At 43.1% G+C, this 19,174-nt stretch overlaps 1 protein-coding gene across 24 annotated transcripts in view; it reads left to right on the top strand.

The window, feature by feature from the left end:
- snap91a (synaptosome associated protein 91a) overlaps positions 1-19,174 on the top strand; it is a 239,065-nt gene that overhangs the window by 66,179 nt on the left and 153,712 nt on the right. For 23 of the 24 annotated variants that reach the window (XM_059645339.1, XM_059645336.1, XM_059645342.1 and 20 more), the window contains one exon: positions 1,285-1,427. In XM_059645339.1, the coding sequence (XP_059501322.1) occupies positions 1,285-1,427 (143 nt within the window). Of the gene's footprint in view, positions 1-1,284; positions 1,428-15,790; positions 15,891-19,174 lie in introns of those variants that run through there. The other variant, XM_059645338.1, reaches the window with a different exon arrangement.

Below are 19,174 nucleotides of genomic sequence, written 5' to 3'. Positions count from 1 at the left end.
GTGTTAGTTGATGGAGTTCCAGTTGGAATGCTATGCCATGCTTCTAGGAATTCTCATGTATGTCTGTGTTTGGCTAGTCCTAGGATGGATGTGTTGTCCTTCCTCCATCTGTAGGTAAGGATACTAGTGATAGTGGGTCGTGTCTATTTGTGGCTTGTAATTTGTAAATGACGTTCGTCAAATACCTTGCAAGAACTGTGACAAACACTACATTGGACAAACAGGCAGAAAGCTAGCCACCAGGATACATGAACATCAACTAGCCACAAAATGACATGACCCATTATCACTAGTATCCTTACATACAGATGAGGAAGGACACCACTTGGGACAACACATCCATCCTAGGACAAGCCAAACAGACACGCACGAGAATTTCTAGAAGTATGACATTCCAACCGGAACTCCATCAACAAACACATTGATTTGGAGCCCATCTACCAGCCTCTGAGAAAAAGAACGGGAAATGGTGTCGCCAATGCAGGAAATCCTAAATAGATAAATGGAAAGCGGGACATAACACCAGCGCTTCACCGGAGGCTCACTGATATTACCTAGAATGGTGACGAAACGTCTGAAAATGAACCTTCCAGCTCAGCGAGCAAACTTATATCCAGTTAATATTCAAATTTGGTAACCTTCAATCGGAACTGGAAAAAGGGACCTGAGGTTTTGAGCAAGTACAAAGGCTAAAAAGGGTCAGGGTGGCAATGAACAAAAAGGATTGCAATTGGGTGAAAGATGGTTGGGGAGGCAAAAAACCCAACATGCCAAGGCATAAGGAGAATGTGATTTGGAGAAGTCTCCCAATTCTTTTGTTTTTCCTTCGGTTTTGGATGATTTTACTTTTCCTATTTACACCTCCCATCTTTTTTCAACCTATCCCACTAACACCCACCTTCGCCTTGTACCCTTTCAAAACCTCTTGTCATTTTCCAACTGCTAGCTTTCACTTTATTACAGATCTCTCAATTTGGCCCTGCCCTTTCCTTGCCTCTGTATTTGCTTAAAAACCCCTTCATGTTTAACCTGGTCCAGTGCAATGATTTGATTATTTCAACATTTCCTGTTTTTGTTTCACTTTCTAGTGCCTGTAGTATCTTGTTTTATATATTTTGGCATTTTCAATAACTGTCTAACACCTAAAATCAAAGTGCATATTTTTATTCTGTTCTTGTAAAAACTACACTGCAAGTAACTTAGTTTTAATGGAGAAGCAAACTGAAAGTTCTTTCACTTTATTAATCAATTCTGAATTACACAACAGTATTATTGTCTTTTCAGATCTTATTCAAGCCACAAATGAGACCAATGTTAATATACCTCAAATGGCTGACACACTCTTTGAGAGAGCAACGAACAGCAGCTGGGTGGTGGTGTTTAAGGCTTTAGTTACTACACATCATTTGATGGTCCACGGCAATGAGGTACATCTTTATTAATTCTTCAAATGTTATTTTAAATGTCTGAACACCTATGTACTGTAAATGATACTGTTTCAGCTCACTAGAACCTGGAATAGTTGGTTATGATGATTGTAACTCCATTGATACTAAGAAAATGCTTAGAACTTTGTTCTATTAATGTTTGAAGTAGCCTTCAAACTGTAACTTGCATTCTGTAGTGAGTCCATATGAAGTGATGTAAATTTCATGAAACTTACGCCCCGAGCCGAGCATATTTTACAGCAAATACTCCCTGGACTCTGTGCAGAATGGTGCACCTGATTTTCAGATGATCGGTTTTTCTCTTGGAAATTCAAGAACATAATCAAACTAATTATCCCAGTCATTATACCAGACCACAAACAAAGGATGGATTTGTGATAATGTGGTGTGTATATATATATATATATCTTTTTTCTCTAACTATTCCAACCCTCCAAATCAAACACGTTAAGATGGCCTGCAAGTTGCATTGTCACTCTTCCTTTCCTTTTGAGGGAAATAAAATACAATAGGGTGGTAGTAGTGCTACAGATGTATATAGCATATAAGTACTGTAACCATCCTTGGGCACCTCATGTTGGCTTTGAAAAGGGGGTGCAGCACAGTTTTGCCAGAATGACATGAAAGCTTGGCTTGTTTTTCCTTTTTTGAGTTTAGACAGTTTGAAGTGTGACTTAGTTGTGTTTTAAAACAATAAATAGACCTAAACAGAGAGAAACTGCCTGGTTAGTGATTACAAAACAAAAGAGCACAGTTTTGAAATCGGATCAAGACTATTTAGGGATGAAATCAGAAGTGGGCTTTCACCCCAAGGGTAGTCGAATTTGAGTCAAGTAGATTTTTCACTGAAGAATATGGATGAAAGACAGGTAAGCAGAGTTGAGGTAGCTGTCTCTCCGTCTCTTCCATAATTAACTGATGGAATAGCCTCAGCTGGCTGGCTGACTGACTGACTGGTTCAGGCCTATTTCTATTTGCCTGAAAACAACAAGGCAATTGTAGTTGTTGACCATTCAAGCGAATTTAAGAGTTCAGGTTAGTATTATAATCAGTAGTGCAGAGTATGTGAGTGGAACAGTAACATTGTTGAACAGTAACATTGTTGATTAGGTTGATTGGTGTTGATTGATCAGAGTACTTGAAGACTAGTAAGTAGCTGCTTGAGCTTTGATTTAGATGAGGCTAACTCCTATTTTGTTATCTCATGAGTTTTTTTATATTCCTCACGAATGTGGGTATCATTGACTGACTGGGCCAACAATTATTGCCCATACCTAATTGCCCTCAAAGGTGGTGGTGAGCTACGATTTTTACCCATTGCAGTCTGTTTGCTGTAGGTAGATCCATGATTCCATTATGGAGGGAATTTGAGGATTTTCACCCAATGACGGTGAAGGACGGTCAGTGGCTTAAAGACAAAATTGCAGGTGGTGGTGTTAGCATGTATCTGCAGCTCTCGTCCTTTCAGATGGGTGTGGTCATGACTTTGGAAGATGCTATCTAAGGATCTTTGAATGTTTACAGTGTATTTTGCAAATGGTACATGCTGCTCAGTGCTGGTGGTGGAGGGAGTGGATGTGGTGCTAATCATGCAGATTACTTTGTCCTGAATTACTTGTTATAGTACTCCTATCCTTTGACCTGCTGTTGCAGTCACTGTATTTATATGGATTGTCCAGTTGAGTTACTAGTCAATAGTCAGCCCCCAGGATGTTGATTTTAGTCAAGGATTCAGTGATGGTAATACCGTTCATTGTCAATGGGTGGTAGTTAAATTACATTAGTGGAGGTGGTAATTACTTGTCAGTTGTGTGGCACAATTATTACTTGCCATATTTCAACCTAAATCTGCATATTATCCAAGCCTTGCATTTGAAGGTACAGGTAGTTCTCCTATAACTCAATCATTGTGTTTTTGTGTGACCTCATGCCATACAAAATCACATTATAGGGAATTAGCTATAGAAAATCATTATATCAGTGATAATGGGAACTGCAGATGCTGGAGAATCCAAGATAACAAAGTGTGAAGCTGGATGAACACAGCAGGCCAAGCAGCATCTCAGGAGCTCAAAAGCTGATGTTTCGGGCCTAGACCCTTCATCAGAGAGGGGGATGGGGTGAGGGTTCTAGAATAAATAGGGGGAGATGGGGAGGCGGACCGAAGATGGAGAGAAGAAGATAGGTGGAGAGGACAGTGTAGGAAGGGGATAGGTCAATCCAGGGAAGACGGACAGGTCAAGGAGGTGGGATGAGGTTAGTAGGTAGTATGGCGCACTGACCTCTACATCACCGAGGCCAAACACCAACTCTCCGACACCACCACCTACCGCCCCCTTGATCATGACCCCACCCCCGAGCACCGAACCATCATCTCTAACACAATTCATGACCTCATCACCTCGGGACCTCCCACCCACAGCCTCCAACCTTATTCCCCAACCCTGCATGACCCGTTTCTATCTCCTTCCCAAAATCCACAAACCTGCCTACCCTGGTCGACCCATTGTCTCAGCCTGTTCCTGCCCCACCAAACTCCCCTCCACCTATCTGGACTTCATTTTCTCCCCTTTTTGGTCCAGGAACTCCCTACCTACGTCCGTGACACCACCCATGCCCTCCACCTCCTGCAGAACTTCCAATTCCCTGGCCCCCAACACCTCATTTTCACCATGGACGTCCAGTCCCTATACACCTATATTCCGCATGCAGATGGCCTCAAGGCCCTCTGCTTCTTCCTGTCCCGCAGGCCCGACCAGTCCCCCTCCACCGACACCCTCGTCTGGCTAGCCAAACTTGTCCTTACCCTCAACAACTTCTCTTTCGATTCCTCCCACTCCCTACAGACAAAGGGGATGGCCATGGGCACCCGTGTGGGCCCCAGCTATGCTTGTCTCTTTGTAGGTTACGTGGAACAGTCCCTCTTCCGCACCTACACAGGCTGCAAAAATTGACTGTATCGGCGCCGCCTCTTGCTCCGCAGAGGAGCATGAACAGTTCATCCACTTCACCAACACCTTCCACCCCAACCTTCAGTTCACCTGGGCCATCTCCAGCACATCCCTCACCTTCCTGGACCTCTGTCTCCATCTCAGGCAACCAGCTTGTAACTGATGTCCATTTCAAGCCCACCGACTCCCACAGCGACCTAGAATACACCTCCTCCCACCGACCCTCCTGCAAAAATTCCATCCGCTATTCCCAATTCCTCCGCATCTGCTCCCACGATGAGGCATTCCACTCCTGCACATCCCAGATGTCCCGGTTCTTCAAGGACCGCAACTTCCCCCCACAGTGGTCGAGAACGCCCTTGACCGCGTCTCCTGCAACACATCCCTCACACCCCGCCCCAGGAGGATCCCCCTCGTTCTCTCTCACCACCCCACCAACCTCAGGATACAACGCATCATCCTCCGACACTTCCGCCATCTACAATCCGACCCCATCACCCAAGACATTTTTCCATCCCCACCCTTGTCTGCTTTCCGGAGAGACCACTCTCTCCGTGACTCCCTTGTTCGCTCCACACTGCCCTCCAACCCCACCACACCGGCGCCTTCCCCTGCAACTGCAGGAAATGCTACACCTTCCCCCACACCATCTCCCTCACCCCTATCCCAGGCCCCAAGATGACTTTCCATATTAAGCAGAGGTTCACCTGCACATCTGCCAATGTGGTATACTGTATCCATTGTACCCAGTGTGGCTTCCGTTTACATTGGGGAAACCAAGCAGAGGCTTGGGGACCGCTTTGCAGAACACCTCCGCTCGGTTCGCAATAAACAACTGCACCTCCCAGTCGCGAACCATTTCCACTCCCCCTCCCATTCTTTAGATGACATGTCCATCATGGGCCTCCTGCAGTGTCACAATGATGCCACCCGAAGGTTGCAGGAACAGCAACTCATATTCCGCTTGGGAACCCTGCAGCCCAATGGTATCAATGTGAACTTCACCAGCTTCAAAACCTCCCCTTTCCCCACCGCATCCCAAAACCAGCCCAGCCTGTATCCGCCTCCCTAACCTGTTCTTCCTCTCACCCATCCCTTCCTCCCACCCCAAGCCGCACCTCCATTTCCTTCCTACTAACCTCATCCCACCTCCTTGACCTGTCCGTCTTCCCTGGACTGACCTATCCCCTCCCTACCTCCCCACCTATACTCTCCTCTCCAGCTGTCTTCTTTTCTCTCCATCTTTGGTCCGCCTCCCCCTCTCTCTCCCTATTTATTCCAGAACCCTCACCCCATCCCCCTCTCTGATGAAGGGTCTAGACCTGAAACGTCAGCTTTTGTGCTCCTGAGATGCTGCTTGGCCTGCTGTGTTCATCCAGCTTCACGCTTTGTTATCTTAAAATCATTATATACCTTGTACGGTAGAAAGTTAGCATTATCCAAGCACTGTCCACTATTCATCACTTGTGTTACAGCCACCTAGTTTGTCAATGAAACACTTGTTATAGCAGAAGTACCGGTAAATTGCTTCAGTATCTGAGGTGCTCCAGTGATGCTGAACATTGTGCAATCATTGGCAAACATCCCTGCTTCTGACCTTATGATAGAAGGAAGGTCATTGAAGTAGCTGAAGATGGTTAGGCCTAAGGTACCACCCTGAGGAACTTCTGCAGAGGTGCCCTGGAGTTGAGATGTTTGATCGCCAAAACCCTATCCTATTGATGATCAAACTATCTGGGGCTTTCGTCCACCCAATTCCCACTGATTCCAGTTTTGCTAGGGCTCCTTGATGCCCCACTCTGCAAGATGTATTTGACGAATGGCTTAGAATCCTGGAATCTCTACAATGTAGAAGTAAGCCATTTGGCTCATTGAATTCACACTGACCCTCCAAAGAACATCCCATCTTTTCCCATAGTTAACCCACCTAGTTTACACATCCCTGGACACACACTGTAGGCAATTTAGCATAGCCAGTGCACCTAACTTGCACATCGGTGGGCTGTGGGAGGAAGCCCACCCAGACAACGTACAAACTGCACCCAGGCAACTGCCTGGGGTGGAGTCAAACCTAGGTCCCTGGAGCTGAGACAGAAGAGCCAACCACTGAGCCACCGTGCTGTCACCCTCTCACCTTCCCTTGAATTCAGCTCTTTCATCCATGTTTGAGCCAAGGCAGTAATGAGGTAAGGAGCTGAGTGTCCCTGGCAGAACTCTTAACTCAAACTGGGTGTCACTGCACAGGTTATTGCTGTGCAGGTGTTGGTTGATAGCACTGATGATCACCCTTCCATCACTTTCCTGATGATTTGAGAGTAGACTGTGGTGATTAACTGACTGTGTTGAATTGTCCTGCTTTTTGTATGCGGGATATACCTGGGCATTCTTCCACATTGGATAGGTGGATTCCAGCATTGTAGCTACACTGGGAACTGCTTAGCAAGCTGATTGGCAAGTCTGGAGCACAGCCTCTGGTATGTATGTTCCTCTTGGGTGAAATCACATGACTGTGATAGACCAGGAAACCAGTTTGGACATCATTGCTTTTCAGTCCAAACATAGGGACTGAATTGGCTCAAGTTGGTTGTGATGTTTTGCTTTGTTCTTGTATTTTTTTTACTTTTTTAGGTTGCTTAAAGGTTCCTTTAATTTTTAACTGAGTGGGTTGTCGAATCAAAGCCTGTGACAAGGATCAGTTGTGCATTTGATAGTGTTAGCTGACCAGGTGTAGTTAGCTTTTATCATTACTTTACTTTTATAATGGTGCAGATGGCTGCCAAGAATGCAAAAAAAAGTTAACCTCTTTCGTACCTCTGATGCACAGTCTGACTAGTTGGCCCATAAGGCCAGGGTTTATTAGAACTTGTAAGTTCCATGCAAAACATTGAAATCCAAATCCAAAATTTGAAGACATTTTGAAACTTAAGTATTTAAACTTTGGTCTTGAATCCTCCAATAAACCAGGAAGAAGAATTGTGGTAGATCTGCTAAAGGCAGTTTTGTTTTCTACTTCAGGCTTTCCAAATGGAAATACTAAAATGAAATAAATTGCATTCATATCCAAAGATGAGCATGAGCTCCAGCATGTAGATCCCTCAGTGGGGACTGTACAAATTTTATTGTATTTTAATATGCATGTGAAGTGGCTATGATCAAACAAAATCGCTTATCAAAACGCTGTACACCATATTAATTTTCATGCTGCGTCATAAAATCTTTCCAGAAATCCTTTGAATAACGAGGCATTTCACTTCGCATTCTGTGACTCGGCAGTCTTTGTACTCTCTGAACTTCTTCCCATTCTGTTTGTTCTTTCCCACTGCAGCTCTTGCCCTTTTTTTTTTTTGTCCCCCTTGCTGTTCTCTTCACATTCTGTCTCCCACTCTTCCTCTTGCATGCTTTCACCCTGTTCCCTCAGTGCAGACCACCACTATTAACTTTAACATGCATGTTGAGTTCTCCAAGCTACCAACCCTCTTTTAAACCCCTGTCACCTGTGCTGGGCTTTTCAACTGAATTTCATTTTTCACCAAATAATCTCCAGTTGGGTAACCTTAAAGCATAGGTTTCTCCCTATTCACTGTCTCCAGGTGAACCAAATGCAATCTGTGTCCTATTGAACACTCTCTGAGCACTTTCACAAAGTGCCTGACTGAAACTGCAACATAAACTGTGCACGGTAGATACTTTTTAATAACTTCAAAGTGGAATACAGGACATTATGACTAATTAAATGGTAGCACAAACTTCTCTGCTTAGATTCTTCTAAAGTACTTCTATATCAGAAACCATCCGTGTGTAAATGAATTGAAGCAATCACCTGAGGGTCAGTTATTTGCTTTAGGGAACTGGACCAGTCAGGAATGTCAATCTTTGTCAAGATGTCGTCATTTCAGTGCTACCCAAGTTCTGTACTACGAAACAACAATTTGTATGCCTTTTATACATCCTATAATCTGCACTTAGAAATCTTAGCAAACAGTGATTTTGTTTTAATATTATAAGGAACTAAGTGGATTTGTGAAACTTTTGGTTACCATTTGCCTTCCCAGTACCTCCCTGTTGCAACCAGTGTTTATATCTCTGCCTCCTGTGTACAAATCTGTCTACTTATTAATCCAGTCGATCCTTCATTGACATTCATTTGGTAATAGTGCCACAAAGCAGTGGAAAGCCAAAGGCTTGTCTATTGATCCCAGCTTGCTTCTGCCCAGCTGTGGTGCTACACTCATTCGTGGAGGAAATGGTGGTAGATGGTTTAAAAAATGGGAGTTACTTTGGAAAAAGACAACTTGGATCCATGTCCCCTTAGCCTCGGGGCCCTGATCTTTCTTTTTCATTTTTTTGTATGATCCTCACTTTCCTGAAAGTTGGGGTAGTGGATGGTCGTGGATCTATATGCATGTGGGCAAGTCAGCTTCACTTGCTACAGTTGTTCTCACAAATATGATCAAATGACTTGCCTAGCTTCCTTGTCACACTAACTTGACAGCGAACACTCTCCAAATAAGGTAATCTTACATGAAATTCAGTGTCCACCTGAACAAATAAAAACAGGTAGTGCATTAACAAAACATTGTTTTGGTTAGTGTAACTTAATAGGAAATGAATGCAGAGCAGAACTGTGTTTGAAACTTGAAACATACTATTTGCTTTCAAATAGTTGTCAGACTTGATGTCTTACATTAAATAAAAGACTGGGCAGACACTTTTCTTTGCTGTGAAAGTGCTGAACGTCTTGGAAAATGGAAACCATAAGGGCGTTGACTATTGCTGCAGGTTCCAAACACACCACGCACCATCTTGATGTGAGATGAACGGTCGAAAGATGAACAAGGTTGTTCTCAGAAAATGGGAAAATGTGGCTGTCAAAACGGTTGATTTTTGATCAAAGAACAAAGAGTAAAAGTGAAGTTCTGCACAGGAACAACCCCTTTGGCCCTCCACGCCTGTGTCGACAGTCATGCCCTTTCTCAACAAAAAGACAGACCTTCTGCCCTTTATTTGATCCATAGCCATTCTCTTTCATACAACCATCCAGATGCCTCTGAAATGTCACCGACAGCTTCTTCCACCTCCTCTTCCATCACCATCACCACCACCACCTATCACTCTCTGGAAAAACTTTCTTGCACATCTCCCCCACACTTTCCCCATCTCACCTTGAACCTATGTCCCCTTGAAATTGAAACTTCAACCCTGGGGGAGAGAGTCTCTAATTGCCCAGCCTGTCTATGTTTCATCATTTTTCTGATCTCTATCAGGTCTCCTTTTCAGCTTTTTAAACCATTCCTCAGAGCCAGTGCTCTTGAGATTGGTCAACATCTTGGTGAGCCTTCTCTGCACTCATTAAAACTTGCACTTGATTTTTGGTAGTGTGACAAGCAAAACTGTGCACAATTCTCCCAATGTGGCCTAATGTGTTTCATATGGTACCTTTTTATATACAACATGGTTTGCCAACTCTTGTTCTCAGTGCCCCAGCTGATGAAAGCAAACATGCCATATGCCGCCTTATTCACCTTGGCTGCCTGAATTTCTGCTTTTCGGGAGCAGTGGACCTGCACATCCAGCTCGACCTGTATGTTAAGGCTCCTAAGGGATCAGCCCTTACTGTATAATTCACAATTAAATTTGATCCTCCAAAATGCATTGCCTAGCATTTGTCTGAATTAAATGCCATCTGCTGTTTCTGTGCCCAAGTCACCAATCTCTAAATATATCCTGTTGTATCCTTTCACAATTGTTGGCATCGTCAGCAACTCTACCAATCTTCGTGTCATCTGCAAACTTAGTAATCAGAACACCCCCCTTTTCCTCCGGATCACTTGTCCTCTGCTGTTTGCAGCAAATACTTAAGACAGTTCCCTGTGGAACACCACTAGTTACTGGTCTCCATTCCAAACACACCCTTCCACCATTTCCTCCTGTCTTCTATGACCAAGCCAGTTTTGTATCCAGCCCGTGCCAATTCCCACGTGATTTTAGTTTTTGCACCAATTTGCCAGGAGGGACTTTATCAACTGCCTTACTAAAGTCATATAACCTACATTTACGGCCCTTCCCTCCTCAATTATCTTTGTCACCTCTTCAAAAAATTCAGACAGGTCAGTAAGACTTGATCTTCCCCAGACAAAACAAGGCTGGCTGTTACTAACTTGTCTGTTTTCTTCCAAATGTGTATATGTCTTTTCCCTCAGTATCTTCTCTCAGAGCATCTCCACCACAGATGTTAGGTTCACCAGCCTATAATTTTCTGGATTATCCTCCCTTTCTTAAACAAGGGAACAACCTTGGCTTATCTCCAGTCCTTTGGAACTTCACCTGTGGCCAAAGATGATGTGATTTATATCTGCTAATGCCCCAGCTGCTTCCTTCCTCGCCTCTTGAAATCTGGTACAGATCTCGGCTGGCCCTGGGGACTTGCCTACTTTAATGCAATTTAGGATACCAAAAACTTTTTCTCCTTCCATATATTTACATTCTGTAGAATATTCACACACACCCCTGACTTCATCGTCAGTCAAGTTCTTCTCCACAGTGAAGACAGATGTAACATACTCATTAAATATCTCTCCCACTTCCAGTGGCTGAACGTGTAACTTCCCTCCTTTGCCTATCAGTAGGGCTACTGTTTCCCTTGCACCCTCCTAATATATGCATATAAAGCCTTGGGATTCTCCTTGACCCTGTTTGCTAAAGATATTTCATGGCCTCTTTTTAGCCTTCCTAATTCCACATTTGATGTTCCTCCTCCTTTCTCTATATTCCTCCAAGGGCTTGGTCAGTTTGTAGCTACCTAGACCTATTGCATGCTTCCTTTTCCCTTTTGACTGAGCTTACAAATTCCCTTGTCATCCATGTTTTCCGAATCCTGTCCTTCAGTTTAGCGGGGACGTGAATGTCCTGCACTTCAATCACCAGGTCCTGAAAAGCCTCCCATGTGCCAGACGGAGATTTGCCCTCAAATAACTCCCTATCCACATGCCCCAGTTGCCGTCTAATTTGGATGTAATTGACCTTTGCCCAATTAAGCACCCTCACCCAAAGGCCACACTTGTCCTTTTCTGTGACTATGCGAAATCTTGTGGAGCAAGGATCAAGAAGCCCAAAGTGCTCTCCTGCTGAAACATCAATCATCTGTCCTGTCCTGGCTCATTCCCTAGTACCGCATCTAATATGGCCTCTCTGGTTGTCTTGTCAACATACTGTATTAAAAAGCCCTCCTGGACGCATCTAGCAAATTGTTCTGTGTCCGAACCCCTGTCTGTAAGGGAGTCCCAGTCAATACAAGGAAAGTTTGAAGTCACCTACCACAACTACCCAGCTTTTTTCACACTGTTTCCAGTAAATGTCTACAAAAAATTTTATGACACAATTCTATGATATATCTGCTTCTGTCTCCCGTGGGCCGTTGCGAGGTCTATAGAAAACTGCCAACATTGTGACTTCACTATTCCTATTCCTGAGCTCCTCCCATAATGCCTCACTGCTTGATCCCTCCGATATGTCCTCCCTCAACGTTGCTGATTACGGATCACATCAAAGCTATGTGACTCCCCCAGCCCCTTTTGTTTCCCTTTCTGTCCTGTCTAAAACAGTGAGACCCTGGAATGTTAAGTTTCCAGTCATACATAGAACATTATAGCACAGTACAGGCCCTTCGGCCCTCTATGTTGTGCCGACCTGTCATACCGATCTCAAGCCCATCTAACCTACACTATTCCTTGTACGTCCATATGCTTATCCAGTGACGACTTAAATGTACCTAAAGTTGGCGAATCTACTACCGTTGCAGGCCAAGCGTTCCATTCCCTTACTACTGAGTAAAGAAACTACCTCTGACATCTGTCCTATATCTTTCACCCCTCAATTTAAAGCTATGCCCCATCATGCTTGCCGTCACCATCCTAGGAAGAAGGCTGTCCCTATCCAATCCTCTGATTATTTTATGTCTTAATTAAGTCACCTCTCAACCACCTTCTCTCTAACGAAAACAGCCTCAGGTCCCTCAGCCTTTCCTCATAAGACCTTCCCTCCATACCAGGCAACATCCTAGTAAATCTCCTCCTGCACCCTTTCCAAAGCTTCCACAACCTTACAATGCGGTGACCAGAACTGTACGCAATACTTAAGTGCGGCTGCACCAGAGTTTTTTGTACAGCTTCACCATAACCTCTTGGTTCTGGAACTCGATCCCTCTATTATAAAAGGTAAAACACTGTATGCTGCTTTAATAGTCCTGTCAACCTGGGTGGCAACTTTCAAGGATCTGTGTACATGGACACTGGGATCTCTCTCTGCTAATCTACACTACCAAGTATCTTACCATTAGCCCAATACTTTGCCTTCTGGTTACTCCTACCAAAGTGCATCACCTCACACTTGCCCGCATTATATTCCATTTGCCACCACTCGGCCCAGCTCTGCAGCTTATCTATGTCTCTGCAACCTACAGCATCCTTCGTCACTATCCACAACTCCACCGAGCTTAGTGTTGTCTGCAAATTTACTAACCCATCCTTCTACGTCCTCATCCAGGTCATTTATAAAAATGACAAACAGCAGTGGACCCAACACCGACCCTTGCGGTACACCACTAGTAACTGGTCTCCAGGATGAACATTTCCCATCAACTACCACCCTCTGTCATCTTCCAGCAAGCCAATTTCCGATCCAAACTGCTATATCTCCCACAACCCCATTCTTCCACGTTTTGTACAATAGCCTACTGTGTGGAACCTTATTGAAAGCCTTGCTGAAATCCATATACACCACATCAACCGGTTTACTCTCATCTACCTGTTTGGTCACCTTCTCAAAGAACTCCAGGTTTGTGAGGCACAACCTTCCCTTCACAAAACCGTGCTAACTATCCCTAATCAATTTATTCTTTTCTAGATGATTATAAATCCTATCCCTTATAACCTTTTCCAACACTTTACCAACAACTGAGGTAAGGCTCACTGGTCTGTAATTACCAGGGTTGTCTCTACTCCCCTTCTCGAACAGGGGAACCACACTTGCTATCCTCCAGTCATCTGGTACTATTCCTGTAGACAATGACTAGTTAAAGATCAATGCCAAAGACTTGGCAATCTCCTCCCTGACTTCCCAGAGGATCCTAGGATAAATCCCATCCGGCCCAGGGGACTTACCTATCTTCACACTCGAGGATTTCTGATACCTCCTTCCTTGTGAACCTCAATCTCACCTCGTCTTGTAGCCTGTATCTCAGTATTTTCCTCAACAACATTGTCGTTGCTCTTTTTTAAGCATGTCTCCATAATGACAATAACATATTGCCTGCAGCAATCCCTGCTCTTAGTTCATCTGCTTTACCTGTTATGCTTCATGCATTGAAGTAAATGCCCTCCAGACCTCCAAAGCCTCCGAGCCCCAAAACCTCCCTCTGCCTGCTCTTACTCTGCACTATGCATATCTCCATCTCTCTTTTGTCCCCAGTCCCTGCACTTACTGGCCTGTTGCTCTGGTTCCCACTCCCCCGCCACGCTAGTTTAAGCCTTCCTGAAGAGATCCAGCAAAAGTACTGCTCACTGTGTTGGTGCCCCTCAGTTTTATCCTGGTAAATCTTACTTCCTAAATTATAGCTACCCTCTGCCTGGGTGTTCTGTCTTGCAAGATTTTCTCGTGGTTGAAAAAAGTCTAATCTTCTCCTGTTTCCTTTGATTTTATTTATTTTTTTTTTTGGCTATGCTTCCCCCTGCCCCGTCTCATCAATTTTGCAACTCTTTGTTCCTTTTTGGGCCATTGTGATGATTAATCAAGCGTTTTGTCATAATCGATTTGATTTCATATGGAGACTGTTCAATAATACAGTGGGTAGTATTCCTTTGCCATTCTGAATTTTAGCTGCATGTCTGAATATGTTGGTCAGTGATCATTTTAAAAGGAAGCAATCAACAGTGCAGAGTTTTGCATTAGTGTCTGAAATTCTATTGCCATTTTAACTGGATGAATAACTTAACTTAATGTTGCCCCCTTGCATGTCATGTTTGTTGGTGGCCCACTTACACGTCATGTTTGTTCATGGTGTAGAAGGGACCATTTTGGCTTGGATGGAAGATTGGTTTTCTGTTATTGAACCATAGACATAAATGGGTTTTTAACCTTTCAAGTTATGGTTGCCAAACGTTTTGATGACAAAGATGGGTAGGAAAGTAAGCTATTGAAGATGGCATTAAGCTGTAGATTGAGTAGGCAAGAATGTAGCAAATGGTGTATCATATGGGGGATAATATGAAACTGTCCATGGCAGGAACAGCTGAAAACACTCAATTTCTAAATGGTGAGAGGATGCAGAGGGATTTGGTTGTCTGTGCATGGTTCTCAAATGGTCAGTATACAAATACTCGCAGTAATTAGGTAATAATGATAATGCTATCCTGAGAGGAATCAAAAGCATAAATAACTTGCTGCATTTTTTTTGTGTATAAGCTATACAAGCCAGTGGTAAGAACATGGAGTATGCTGTGCACTATTGGACACCTTATTTAAGAAAGAAAGTAAACACGTTGGAAGAAGTTCAGAGAAATTTTCAGACTGATGGGTGCCAAACCAGAAAATGTCGGACAGCTTAAATTTGTATCTCCTGGAGTGTAGAAAAGTAAGAGGCCACTTGGGTGGAACACACATTCCTGCGGGTTCTTTACAGAATAACTGTGGCGAGGAGGCCTGGAATCTTCCAAAAGGAGAAACATAAGTGTCACTGTTTTCTTTTTTTAAAAAAGCAGGGATCAGCCTTTTAAAACAATGAGGCATTTCCTATGTTTGTAGTGTAACCCTAAACAGCAGAGCAGGCTTGTTGAGCTAAATGGCTTCCTTGTTCATATGTTATATCACGTGCTTCTATTGGAATGCATATTTCTGTAGATCCAAATTATAATATTGTAGAGGAAAACGGATGGCCAAGAACATGTAATTACCAGGATATTGAATGTTCAGGCATTACCATGTCATTATTTTTGAGAACAACAATTGTTCAGTTGAGTTGCTGCTTTTGAACATGTTTTATTCAAACTTGTATTTGAAGAATATTCAAGTTAAGAGATAATATTTTGCCTCAGATTTCCTTTCAATTCTGCAACACTGCATATTATAATGGCTGGTGTGATATCGAGAAACAGATGGATTCACAGCAGGCAATACAGTGGCTGCTGAGACATCTGAGTTTCTATGAATGCAGTCTGTGGTTTATTGAAGGATTTGTAAAGTGAACGTATTAAGTCAGATGCAGTTGGATTGCAGTTCTCTTAGATGGTCTTGAAATATTTCTAACATTCTTGCACATAAAGTCGAGATTGTTTGTTTGTTTGTTTGTTTGTTTTATCAGGCTTTTGGAATGTTAACAGTAACAACTTTAAATTAAGCATTGTAGTTTAGCACAACGAAAATATTCTACGTGGAGTATGGTGTGCAATATTGGACACCTTATTTAAGGAAGGAGGTAAATGCATTGGAAATGCTTCGGGTAAGTTTTCAGATGCATGGCTGCCTTGTGTGCCTGAAAGGAAATGTTGGACAGCCATATTCCGTTAATTCACAGTGGCATTATGCCAGAGAAGAGCATTTGGGAGCGATGACGAACACTTTGTTTGTGCATGGGTCTTGAGCAGGGTCTTAAAAGCAAGAGTGGAAATTTGTAGGGGAGTAAGTCCGAAAAGGCCATGTCCAAGAAGACTATGGTTTGGGTGCATTAATAGTGGTGTGCAGTGACTAAGCATATATGTTACTTCAGGAAGAATAGAATCCTGGAGGTTTCCATCCAGAGTGGAGACCTACAGATGCATGTGGGGGTATAGAGTGGGGAATGGTGATGGGAGACACTTGCCATGAAGGAACTTGTACAAAGTTGGGAAATTTAAACTTGAACCATTAGGGTCAATAGAAACCAATTAGGTGCATGATGGTTGAGCAGAGTTTGGTGAGACTTAATATGAACGTCAGTTGTAAATGAGATTAAGTTTTTGAGGATGGAAGGAAAGGTTGTTGTGATGCAGTGGTAGTCTTCCTACCTCTAAACCAGGAGCCCTGGGCTCAAGTTCCATCAGCTCCTGAAGTGTGTAATAAAATATCTCTCTGAACAGGTTGATTAGAAAATATCTGAAGGGTGGGAGATTGGCCAGGAGAGCATCAAACCAATCAAGCATGAAAGGAGCAAAAGCACAAAGGACGTTTTGGGAACACCTGGGACTGCAACACATTTGGGAAGAAGCGAGCTTGGAAGCTTGACTCCCTCTATATGTAATAGTTTAACCTTTTGGATTCTAATGTTTACAACTAAGGCAGTGATTGGGAATGAAGATGAATTTGAAGGTTATAATTAATCTTCAGAAACACTCTTGATTCTGGAATTGAGTCTTCAATTTTTTAAATGCCAATCTTGTTGCGAAGCGGTAAGAGAGCATTGTCACTTTATCAGGTAGTTACTGTAAGCAATTGGAGACTGAGTGCGCATTTGAACAATCGTAGTTCATGTCAGTAAAATTTTGTGAAGTCAGTCTAACTTTGTTCAAATTTCTAAAGAAAAAAATCAAATAATTTCGTGCTATGGATGTTTACTAATTTACATTGACTTCTTGCAGGTATTTACCAACGTTCCACCTGTGGACTGTTAATAAAATGTATCTAGAATATGGAGGCAAATTAGTGGAAGAGACAGATTAAGGAAAAAACTACTTACTGTAAATTGACAGAATAATACCAAATTCAGTTGCATGGAAAATAGGTTAACTAAGGGTTTGAAGTAAATACACTGAAGATTAATCAAGTGGGCAAACTGTAGCAGATGGAGCTCCAGTTAGGAAAGCGTAAAATCTTCCAGTTGGGACCGAAGCAGAATAATTTACTGTTTTATAAATGGCAATCTGGGGACAGCAGATGAGCAGAGAAAGTGATCCAAGATCACTCCCTACTAAAAATTGAGATTTTTAAAAAAAAACTAAAATAGCAGTGTTGGCTTACTTCATTTTGGGACTGAAATCTGAAAGTGTGGTAATTACCTAACCGTGCTAGAGCACCAGCTAGACTGTCTGGACTACTGCATTTAGTTTGGGGACCATACCACAATGTACTGGCCATGGGGAAATGTGACACATTTTTGTCAGAATTTGTCAAAAGGGTTAAGTTGGAGTCAGATTTCTTAGGCTAGGCTTACATCATCTCAGGATTTAAAAACTGCGGAGCAATCAAGTTGAAGAATTGATTTTTATTCTAAATGGCAGGCAGTGACTAGTGGCATAATGCTGGAATTGGTACTGGACCCCAGCTATTCATAATCTAATGATTTAGATGAGGAGCTAAATTTAATATTTAAAATTTGAAAATGACAAGACTGAGTGAAATGCTGGGCTAAGGAGGAAGCAGATGTTTCAGTGTGATTTGGAATGTTTGAGTGAGTGGGCAGATGCAGTATAATGTGGATAAATGTCAGTCACAGTCATAAAACATAGGAAAAGGCCCTTCTTGGCCTACCATCTGTGTCAACCAACAAACTGCACTAATCCCATTTTACCTGCATTTGGTCCTTACCTTACTTAGCATTGGCATTTTTAAGTGCACATCCAGATACTACTTGAATGTGGTGACATTGCAGTATTTGCCTCTGCTGCCCCCTCGGGCAGCATGTTCCATATTTATACCACTGGGTGAAAAAAGGCTTTCTCTGATTTCTTCCTCTGAACCACTTACTCCTCACTTCAAACTTATGCCCTCTGGTGAAGTTATCTGCATTGAGAGCCAAAGTAGGAAGGTAGATTTATTATTTGGCTATAAATTGAGAAAGGAAAATGTTTGACAAGACCTACGTCTCCCTGTGTACCAGTCGCTGAAACTGTGTGCAAGTGCGGCAGGTGGTAAAGAAGGCAAACTATGCTGACCTTTATAGCGAGAGAATTCATGTGTGGGAGCAAGGAGGATGTCTTGCTGCAGTTGTACAGGACATTGAGGACTCATGTGGAGTATTGTGTACAGATTTGATCTTTTGGCTGAGAAAGGATGATCTTGCTATTGAAGGAGTGCAGCAAATGCTTATTAAATTGGTTCCTGGGATGCCAGGATTGGGTGTGAGGAGAGAGTGACTCGGCAATATTGCTAAAAAAAAACCTTGGGGAAAATTCACAGTTCCGTGAAAGTGGAGCTGCAGGTATATAGAATGATGAACATAAGAATATAGAACATAAGAACTAAGAGCAGGATTAGGCCATCTGGCCCCTCGAGCCTGCTCAGCCATTTATTAAATTCATGGCTGATCTTTTTGAGACTTGGCTCCACTTACCCGCCCACTCACCATAAACCCTTAAATTTTTGAACAGTAAAAAGAATTATCTGGCCTTGCCTTAAACATTCAGTAAGGTAGCTTCAACTGCTTCACTGGGCAGGGAATTCCACAGATTCACAACCCTTTGGGTGAAAAAGTTCCTCCTGACCTCAGTCCTACATCTGCTTCCCTTTGTTTTGAGGCGATGCCCTCTAGTCCTAGTTTCACCTGCTAGTGGAAACAACCTCTGTGCCTCCACCTCTTATCTATTGCCTTCATAATCTTATCTTTCTTTAAGATCTCCCTTCATTAATCTGAATTCCAATGAGTATAATCCCAGTCTATTCAGTCTCTCCTCATAATCCAACCCCCTCAAATCTGGAATCAGAGTGAATCTCCTCTGCACACCCTCCAGTGCTAGTATATCTCTTAAGTAAGGAGACCAAAACTGCGCACAGTATTCCAGATGTGGCCTCAGCAGGACCCTATGCAGCTGC

Source organism: Stegostoma tigrinum, chromosome 4, assembly GCF_030684315.1.
Source record: "Stegostoma tigrinum isolate sSteTig4 chromosome 4, sSteTig4.hap1, whole genome shotgun sequence".
Taxonomy (NCBI): Eukaryota; Metazoa; Chordata; class Chondrichthyes; order Orectolobiformes; family Stegostomatidae; genus Stegostoma; species Stegostoma tigrinum.
The sequence above is the reverse complement of the archived record's forward strand: the minus strand, read 5'-3'. Positions and strand labels throughout refer to the sequence as shown.